The sequence below is a fragment of the Cryptotermes secundus genome, unplaced genomic scaffold (assembly GCF_002891405.2).
Source record: "Cryptotermes secundus unplaced genomic scaffold, Csec_1.0 scaffold925, whole genome shotgun sequence".
Classification (NCBI taxonomy): domain Eukaryota; kingdom Metazoa; phylum Arthropoda; class Insecta; order Blattodea; family Kalotermitidae; genus Cryptotermes; species Cryptotermes secundus.
In genome coordinates, this window is record NW_019733333.1 from 50,691 (window position 1) to 60,885 (window position 10,195).

General features: G+C 38.4%; 1 protein-coding gene across 3 annotated transcripts in view; it reads right to left on the reverse strand.

Moving 5' to 3' along the window:
• The window catches only part of LOC111868074 (importin-7), a 62,852-nt gene that overhangs the window by 36,756 nt on the left and 15,901 nt on the right, over positions 1 to 10,195 (reverse strand). For all 3 annotated transcript variants that reach the window (XM_023858443.2, XM_023858442.2, XM_033752917.1), the window contains exons 4-8: positions 8,497 to 8,655; positions 6,771 to 6,927; positions 4,305 to 4,489; positions 2,795 to 2,968; positions 97 to 242 (exon numbers count right to left, since the gene is read on the reverse strand). In XM_023858443.2, the coding sequence (XP_023714211.1) occupies positions 97 to 242; positions 2,795 to 2,968; positions 4,305 to 4,489; positions 6,771 to 6,927; positions 8,497 to 8,655 (821 nt within the window). The remainder of the gene's footprint in view (positions 1 to 96; positions 243 to 2,794; positions 2,969 to 4,304; positions 4,490 to 6,770; positions 6,928 to 8,496; positions 8,656 to 10,195) is intronic.

The window sequence follows — 10,195 nt, forward strand, 5'->3', positions numbered from 1 at the left end:
GGGGGGGGGGCAAACACGTGTCCACACATGGACATACACACATAAATCAGACTGGTGAAGGGAAGCAATACAGCAACACACAGGATATATTCTTACCAAACTTGACTCGTATGTATTCATAAGGGTCAGTGTTCCAGAGTTCTTCATCAGCTTGCGAGTATGACAAAATTGGGAACAGTACATCTTGTACAATAGCAAACATGTGTGGCTTCAGGAACTTCCAAGAGAAAGCATGGCTAACTCTGCAAGTAATCAAAACATAAAAAAGTGTACAACTGTAAGGCATACGGAAGACAGAACATGAAAGTATTTATTAATGAGAAGTACAGTGCCACCCCATGGAAGTTGTAAATGCTTCACATGAATGATGAAAAAATGTTAAAGTCAACTGCCATGAAACACTCTAGCAAAACAAGCCAACAGTTCACTACACGCCACTGGAATTAAATTTTTCCACAATTTAGAAATTTGTTTACCAATGCCCTCGATTCTTCCACCTTTCTAACACATCTCAAAGAAACTACTATTTTATATTAAATTAGGAAAAAACTTAATAATTCCTACTGTCCTGGAAATGCTTCAGTACATATTATGATGCTTGCAACAACTATAAATTAATAATTATATAATTAACAAAGCCAATTCTGTGTATGATTTCAACTAGTACTGATTCTGACTACATTCAATATGAAGAGTAAATGTCTTCTTGAATTTAATGCCAAGCAGTCCGTTGAGTCACTATAGTTCTCCTCCATGGGAAGGTTACTCATCAACACATTTGACAATTAAAAAAGTTACAGAAGAAGAAGACCAGATTCCTTTGTACCTCTCCCTTCCTTCTCAGGCGCAAAGGCAAAGCATCACTCCTTACTTCCTACAGTTCCAGCACCACATACGAAATGTTACGTCCCAGAAGAAAGTAGTCTTCCTAACCATTGCTCTGAGAACCTCAAATCCTACATTAAATATGACCAATATAACCTCAAAATGAGGCACTACCATGTTTGTAACTGCTAACAAAGATAACATAAAATACTTCATACAGAATTGGGAGATATGTTTACACTACAGTAGAAGCCTGTTGTAATGAGTATGGCCTATAATGAGAGGTCTATTATGAGAAGCATTTTCCTATGCACTGTCAGATTATGTTCCATATAAAAATATATTTTGTTTTTGGTGAGAGTATTTCTTCAGTTCCTTTGCAAAGAGTGATCTGACATCATTTCTGGATTCACATAAGCACTCTGGCAAGGTGGTTCATCCACCAATTTCTATTAATCGTGAAACAAAGGAGCATTACTGACAACACAGCATTCTGATGTCTTAGCTCACTTGAGGGCAGCTGAAGAAACACTGAGCTTTGTCTTCAAACCTTTTAATTATATGAACGGGAAATAGCTTTTGGCACATCACAGGCAGCAGTGAAGAAAACAGTCAAAATATTTATTCTTAACAGATGTATATGTCATATGGCAGTCAACAATTCAACACCATGTAGGGATGACCTGGGATGTTCCATTCTCCTTTGGAATTCACAATATTTTCTTTTTTTCTTTTGGGCATACCAAGACAGATTAATGAGTACACCTGGTCAGACACATGTGAAGCATCTGTCAGACATAAATCCAAATGTACATCTTTGCTCCTGCCTCAATGAAAAGACAGTGGAACCAAAAATGTTTTCATATGATGCTCTCCCCCTTGTTGGTGTCTCCACCTTATCGTGGTGAGGGGGTTTGAGTATGCCAAGGACCCTGAGAGCTATACCAGTGGTAGCATAGCTAATGGCAGGGCCTCACTTGCTGGACGGGTCACAGGGTAGGCATTAGATGAAGAGAGACACCAAAAACCAAAAACTGATGCCAGAAGCAGCGTCATCAGCAGCGACTTGAAGCACAGAGCAAATGATGCTCGAGATGGTTCAAGTTTGTATAGCAACAGGCGTGACCAGAGTGGTTTGAACAGCTGTTGTACTGCAACGTGGAAAGCAAATGGAAAAACTACCCACATTATCACTTTTCCTGGATAGTCTCTTTCCAAAAACAGAGATACCATGTATGCGAGATGTTTCCTCTGGAGACAAAACAAACCGGAGGGGCGAACAGAAGTGCCCAGAAGACGAGGAAGAAGAAGTAAAAAGATGCTGGATGACCTTGGGACAGAAGAGGATATTTTAATTGAAGGAGAAAGCTTGAGATCGCATTAAGTGGAGGAACTGTTTTGGAGGAGACTGTGGACCTGTCATCTGACAGATTACTGATGAATGAATGATGCTCTATGGATTTCCACAGCTTGATAAACACCAGAGGCAACATATATTGCTTAATGTATGGATGCACTGAGATCCTTTGTGGTGGTAGAAACTATTTAAGGTACAGTACACAGTATTAGCGCTAACACTGAACATTTCACATAACTGATGTTAAACCTTATGCTTCTATGACAGAAAATAATCTTTTCCTACCATCAGAGTTAATGACTTTCTTAATTGTGAATTGTGTGACTCCCTGTGAAAAGATGAACTTCTATACTCTTACTCAGTTTGGTAATCATAAATTCTGTACAAAGTGCAATCTGCATATGTTACTGATTCTTATACAAACACTGCTCTTCCATGCAACCCATCCACTACTTTGCCATGAAACAAGTTTTCTATGCAATATGAACCAGGGACATTCACATACTCATTCCTGTTTTAAGGAAACCTCACAGTCAGTTCATGTTTCTTTGCAATGCATTGTACTTAAATTTTCATGCAATAGTACTTAATATATATATTGATTTTACATACCCCTGATTTATGTAATTAACTGTCTGTTGAATGACTCGTGGTGAGACATATATTTTTCTTCTGTACTGATCCAATATTTTGAGCAAAACTTCTAAAATTCCTGCAGAAAATGTCTTCAGGTACCATTCTGCAAATTCTTTATATTCTTTGGTTACATTTCCTGGGCTTCCATACCTAAAAGAAATATCAAGTGAACTGATTTTATAATACAAATAATGGCTAAAATGAAAACATATCCAACATCTAAATTAAAACATGCCACATATTACATTCGTATGTTCGGCTCAAGTATTCTGCCACTTCCACTAACAGCAGAGTACAAATCTCAATTTTCATTTTGTAATAAACAGTGACAACAAAATACATAACTAAAATTTCCATTATTGATCTGGGTTATGGTTTAGACCACTAGCACTAAACATATGGCACACTGCAGCCCCAAAAAGGCATATGAATACTTTTCAAGACTAAACAATCTTAATTTTTTTTTCTTAACTGAATATTTGGCACACTTCACAATAAATACTAATATACTTCATTCAGTGGCAAAACATATTTTTCATTGTAAGGATGAGGATGAACATAACCACTCTAGATGATTATGAGCATTTACTAACTACATGTATAAAAAGTGATTTATTTAGTATCAGTAACAGCTTCCTGTGCAAATGTGCATCAACATAAATACATTTTTAGTTGGAATTTGGTGATCTACAATGAAGTAACAGGGGGGCACGCTGTAGCGTAGTTGGTTGAGGCCCTGTGCTACAAGTCAGAAGGTCATGGGTTTGAGTGCCAATGAGGTGGATTTTTTCAATTGGCCTAATCCTTCCAGCTGCACTATGGCCCTGGGGTTGACTCAGCCTCTAACAGAAATGAGTTCCAGGTATCTTCCTGGGGGATAAATGGCGGCCAGCGCATAAGACTGACAACCTTACCGCCATCTGTGAGCAGACTGTCTAAGTAACGTTGGACTCTCAAAATCTCTCAACCCTATGGGCCTCCATGGCCTGTTACAGGGATAGCTTTACCTTTACAATGAAGTAACCAACTCCCTGGTAAAGAGCAATTCACCAACAGCCATCAAGTTTTCAATGATTCAAAACATTATCATAGTTCCCACACATTCAACACAAAAGCCCAGCACAGAACCAAATCATGATCAACTCGAAATTCATGACCTCACAATCTACATTGTAAAGATAAATTTTAACACTATCCTTTAATCTCCTAACTGCTCTTTCCACAGGATTTTCCAACTAAAATTCTGTACGTCTTTATCATCTCCCTTCCCTCCCATGCAGACTGCACGCCTATCTGTTAAAACCCTGCTGATAAATTTCCTGAGAACAGAAGATAAAAACATCTTCTCAACAATGTAAGAGTACAAATTATGAGTAGCCTATGAAATCTTCTCCATTCTTTTATTAATCCAGCTCTCTCCAGCTTGTACAATCTCTTCAGTACTTCGTTTCCTAACATATTCAATCTCTGTTTTAGAGAAACTGACCTTTCAAACATTCTATGGAGGATATGAAGAGCCCATTTCTTGCATTTCCACCAAGGCAGATCTACTCTGTCTTCTTCATCTACTGCATTGGTTTGCTCTGGAACTGGCCTGTCTGCTACAGCACGCACAATTTCCATCCACTGAGAGAACACCTCACGAGAGATCAAGTCCAAGGGAAGTGAGTACTGGAATAAGGGTCATACAAAAAGAGAACAGAAGACCAGGTAATGAGAACTCAATGAACACATGCTGCATATACGTATCTGTATAGGGCAGTCAATTTCCATCAGATGCATATGAGAACATGTATGTACACAATATACAGAATTAATTAATCTATCAAACATGCTCTTATATGGCTGGTTTGCACTCCTTTTGGAAACATAACTTTCTGAATTTCAACTCTGGTCTGGAATGTAACATTAGAAAGGCTCTAGAAAACCAGCAGAGACTGGAAATGATTATTATTATTTGGTCTTTCCTAATGATGTTAATTTCTTTGCTGAAAACACAAATACCTTAAAGAAAATTAATGCTTCCAATTGTGATGGGCTGACTCAATATTTTTGTGCAGTTTCACCTTTTTAACACTCTGTCAACATTCCATATAATGTTGCATGTTTCCTCCAATGAAAATTGCTTACATTTCTCTTTCCCACATCCACCTCTTCACAAGAACATATCAAATCTACAAGACCATTCCAGCATAGAGAAAATGTTTTCTGTGCAAACTGTGGCAAGCAGGAAGCACTAGTTAAATGAACCACCTTCAACAGCTTCTGGCTATGTAGCAAGCATTACAACACTGTCAGACTGCACTTACCACCCTATTAAAGATTGTTCTAAACAAAATTACTGATTTTTATAAACACTTATTATTATTGTTATTATTATTATTATTACTACTAGTATTATTATAGTGTCATGTGAACCAAGCAAGAAGGGGAGGTCACATACCAGCCTGTGGGCACCTCTCATTCACTGCAGGATCAAGATCTCCCCTTCTCCTCAGATCTTGCAGGAGCAGAGGGCCTTACTTACTCATGAAGGCACAGAACCATTTTAGAAAAAATTACACGTATGAAACAGTGACTTCTGTCTTCAGGAAAGAACAGTCTCAGACGAATTTTAGTTGAACACAGATGGCCAGTGCAGACACATGTGTTGAAGTTGATGTTAAACAGTGTTTCAAGTGAACTGGAAGTTAGTTCAGTGCATGGCACAAGAAGACAGCAGTGTTGTTATGTCATGGCAAAACAATGCATGAACAAGAAAGAAATTAAAGTTCATGGCTATCAGAAATGAGAAAAACAGTGTACCAAAGAATGATAAATGTTACAATAGTGATCACAGTTTTTCATCCACAGCTGCATTTTAATTATGCTATAATACCACTTTCACAACACTATGATAAGTTGTACTGCGAATATTTTACACAAACACATATGCTAAATGGTGGGGGAATGACAATATTGTGACGTGAATGACGCAACGCTCATTAAACACCCCCTCCCCTGCGGTGATGTAACAGGGGAAACTGCAGTTGCTATGTAGCAATAAACAGCTCTCGGCAGTGTTGCCCAACAACGCCTTTGTAAACACAGCATCACGCAACAGGGGAGCCTGTGCAGCAACTGTTGCTAGGCAATCCGTAAACACGTCACACAACAATGAAAGCTATCATGTAACTGCTTTCTGTGTTGTCCGTGCCGAGGCTAAATAAGGAGCAGCGAACACTATTCAGCAGTGAGTACTGAGCCAGTTAAGAGTTACGAGCAGTTAAATTGTAGCCGTCGCCAGAGACAGTTGAATGGATTCGCCAAGATGCAGTTGAACAGCAATTGTGATAGCGAATTGTATAAGATTAAGATTGTGTAACTGTGAATTTTAAATTCGCTATATCCAATATGGCGTGAAGTTATTTGTCACGTTATACACCGAACATGTTACAATATTTTCAATATACTGGATATATTATTAACTATTGTAATCTACTGTAAACAACTGTATGTATCGTAACTTTATTCTCTTATTCTAATCAGCCAATGTACAGTAACTGACTTGTCCTATATCATGTAACAATGATCTATACATGAAATAAATAAATAAATATTTCATTATTCTTGCATTTGTTCTACAGACATTTCATTGTATCAGAAATGCAGATACTTGATAAGAAATAAGAAGAAAAAAATACAGTCAATACAACAGCAACAAAAAGGCTATTCTATTCTGAACACTGTCACTGTCAGCCTAGAATAAGACATCAACATGAAATGTGGATCTTGATTCCTCCAGAAGGATGAAAACATGGAAGACCTCTAGCCAATGGATAACTGGGGTAGAAGAAAGAGCAGAAACTAGAGGCTCTGAAAATGGACACTTAGTAAACATAATTACATAGAGATTAGGAAAATGAGTCAGGTGTAAAAGCACTCTAATTCATTCTCTTTTGCCCATACTAACTTGTGTCAATGCAAAATATATTTTGAGTATTTGTTTCTGGAGAAGAACTGATTGCTCTGACTGATCTGGAAGTAGGCGAACACACAGCTGATACATCATCGGAAAAAGAAGATTCATTGCCTCATTCAGTGGGCCACGTTCCTCTGGCTTCTTGTACCTGTAAGAAAACTAAACTGCATTAAAACACAAAAGCAAATTTTGAACTATACTTTTCTGTGTGTGTCTAGCAGAAAATAAAACCAATTTTATGTATAAATTAAACTAAATGACTCAATTTCATGCACTATATCACTTTAACTCTCGCATACTACAATGAGAAGCTACAGTAATAAAAGTATATAACATTCTCCTTAAAGACTCTGCTGCATGGATCAAGTCAGTTGTATCATTCTTTCATCACAGATTTCAGCTTTGGGAGAGACAAAAACTCAGACACCATCTGTGGTTTTATCTACATTTACCAATCTCTATATCAGACTAAGATTCTTTGATTATATTTATCTAATATTGCTTGTAGAATTTCTAGATGTAACCTATTACATTGGCATGAGCAGGATTACACAAATTCTGGGCACCAGGTCACCACAGGGCCTAAAATTTTTACGATAGTCCTTACAATCTTTTTCCTATTCTAGCATATAACAATCAAAGATGGCAAACACAATAGTTCCTTTCTTTCCTCCCTTTATTCCTTTTTTACTGCGATTTCCTTCCCTCCTTTCTTGCACCACTTTCCAATCCCTTTTAACCCTTTCACTGCTAGTATGTTAAGTAACTCTCAGTACCCTCTGTGCTGTATTATTTTTTAATAAATCTTTTACAAATAATTTAAAAGCAGAGTATAAAATTTGTGATAAAATATTGAATTATTCAGTATTTTTCACAGGGGAAGAGTCCATTAAAATCAGGATTGTCCAAGATGGCCAAAAAAGTATATAATTCACTATCCTAGTCTTATCACTATGTCACATGTTGACCAAAGTCCACATCTTTATTTAAAACTATTATAAAAAGCACCGCACACTATACAAAGCCATTTTTACTAGCCCTGTGAAATACCTGCATCAGATGATCACGGAGTGCGTGCCTCGCTGTGCAGATGCAACCTTTTACATTTCTTAAGCTAGAGGGCAGAAGAATGCAGCAATTGAAATGAACGCTTCATTATGTTCCCAATTGATGACTCTATGCACCAACAAAGTTTGAATGAAATTGATGCAAAGAAACCTGAGATTTGAAACTCTAAAGCTACAATACGGGTTTTGTCGATTGCAGCAAGGATGCCGTGTTTTTCAGAGATCGACATATGTCGACTGCAGCAGTGTAAGGGTTAACTGTCTGTCCTATCACCATCCTTCCCTTTCTTCCTTCTTTTCCTTCATATTACAACAGTTCTCTAATCTGTTTTTCCAACCTAGTATCCCCTTACCTCCTTCCTTTCCTTCTCCTATATTTCTTTCCCATCCTACTGTCACTCCTCCCCCACATCATAGCAACTGAACATTGGGTTTTCATTGAACCTGAAAGGAACTGGCTGCTATTTATATGTAGGAGTTTCAACTGCTGTCTTGCTGAAACAGGGCACTTTTTATCCTGGCTCCTGCTTCTCTGAGGTGCCTCCAAAACACACAGGAAATATGTGCAGGCCTGATCATGAGCACACGCATGCACATGTGTATATAATTAGGGCCATTAATGTACATTCCTAGTCAACTAAAGAACTTACTCAAAATTCTTCACAAGTTGATACAAGCACATGAGTGCCCCTGTCCAACCAGGTGCATCTGGATTTTGCAAATAAATACTGATTTTGTCCACAATTTGTGTCCAGCGTCCAGGAAAGTCATGTTTCACTATATTGCTCACGCATACAGCAAGCTGAACTCTAGATGGAGGAAGAAAAAACTGTCATTTAATAAAACAATAAAAATTACATGGCATATCATCAGAAGTGGCTTCTTCAAACCTATAATATATTCAGTGGGAGATGGTGGATTTATTTCTGCAGATCTGATATTGCTGTGAAGATATGTTCATGCTCTATGTCAATTAATGTACTACTGTGTACTGCAAACATACCCAGAAGTAAAAGTTGTCCCTGTGCTTAACTAGTTAAGCACTATGCCATGAAGGCATCTGGGGGAATGGACGTATAGATCCATTTTTCTTGACCTCGGCACTAGTTGGGGGTGAGCGGTCAGCTTCATGCCCAGGCCGCTTTACTACCGAGGAAAGGGGCCCCAGTACCCATTGGATAGGAGGCTGGATGGTCTGGATGACATAGAGAAGTGAAAATTCTTGATACTACCGGGACCTGAACTCTGAACCCTTGGTCATCCAGCCCATGGCCAATTGCTACACCAACTGCACTATACTTGCACCCGCCCAGAAGTAGAGGTTATGAAAATTCAGACAATGTGAATGTCAACAAACATAACAGCTAGGTTGCTGTTTTCATGGATTAAAAACTGTATTTGAACCATCTGTTAACTTAGTCAAGTTCTAGCACAACACTACTGTCTCAGTCTTCAAGTCAATTGTCAAGCAACGGGGAAAAGGTTGATGTATGTAGGAAACAGGATATCATATATCACAAACAGAATGCAAACAATGAGACAGGAGAGACGAAAGCAAAATAAAAAGAGTGGGCGGGGTTCCTGTTCATGGCCACTCAGAGGTTCAGCCTACCTCAAAGGCAAACAGACTACTCTTAGAGCCAACAGAAGTGAGACTTCCTTCATATTCCTACAATCCCTTCTTCCTCCACTCCTTCAATGGTTTGATGACAGGATCCTGAGACAGTAAAATGCCATCTTTCTTGTATTAAAAGTGTAAATTGTTATCAGTTTGTTCCATGTAATGTGGGCCATGCATCTTCCAAATGCTCAGTCCTTTTACACTGCTAGTTAACCCGCACAAGAGCCACCTCTGCCTACATCCCATTTCTCTAGTGAACACCAAGCCAATCTCAAATGAATAAATAGGAATGAATGAATTTTGAAATCTCTCAATCCAGTAAATTCTTTTAATGACTGCTATATGACACCAGCTGTAGTGGCTGGTAGATGTCACCCAATGTGGTGATAATACTAAAATAGCATTCTTCTGACTGGACACTGCCACCTGAAAGGACACCTTTTCAAGTTGGAACTGACAGATAACCCAACTTGTGAAAGGTGCCTACAGGAAAATGAATCAGCAGCACACATCCTGAGTGATTGTGAGGCCATTTAAGATTTCATCACTTGGGTCAATTTTTTATGGAACCAAGTGACTTTTATGATGGCCCCATAAGCAGGGTCCTACACTTTATTAAAAGTGTAGGATTAATAAAGGGCTAATCCAAGGGGAAGCACAACAGATCTTTGAAGGTCGCAGTGCAGGAGCCGGTTTTTATGGCCCACCCCTTACATACATACATACAT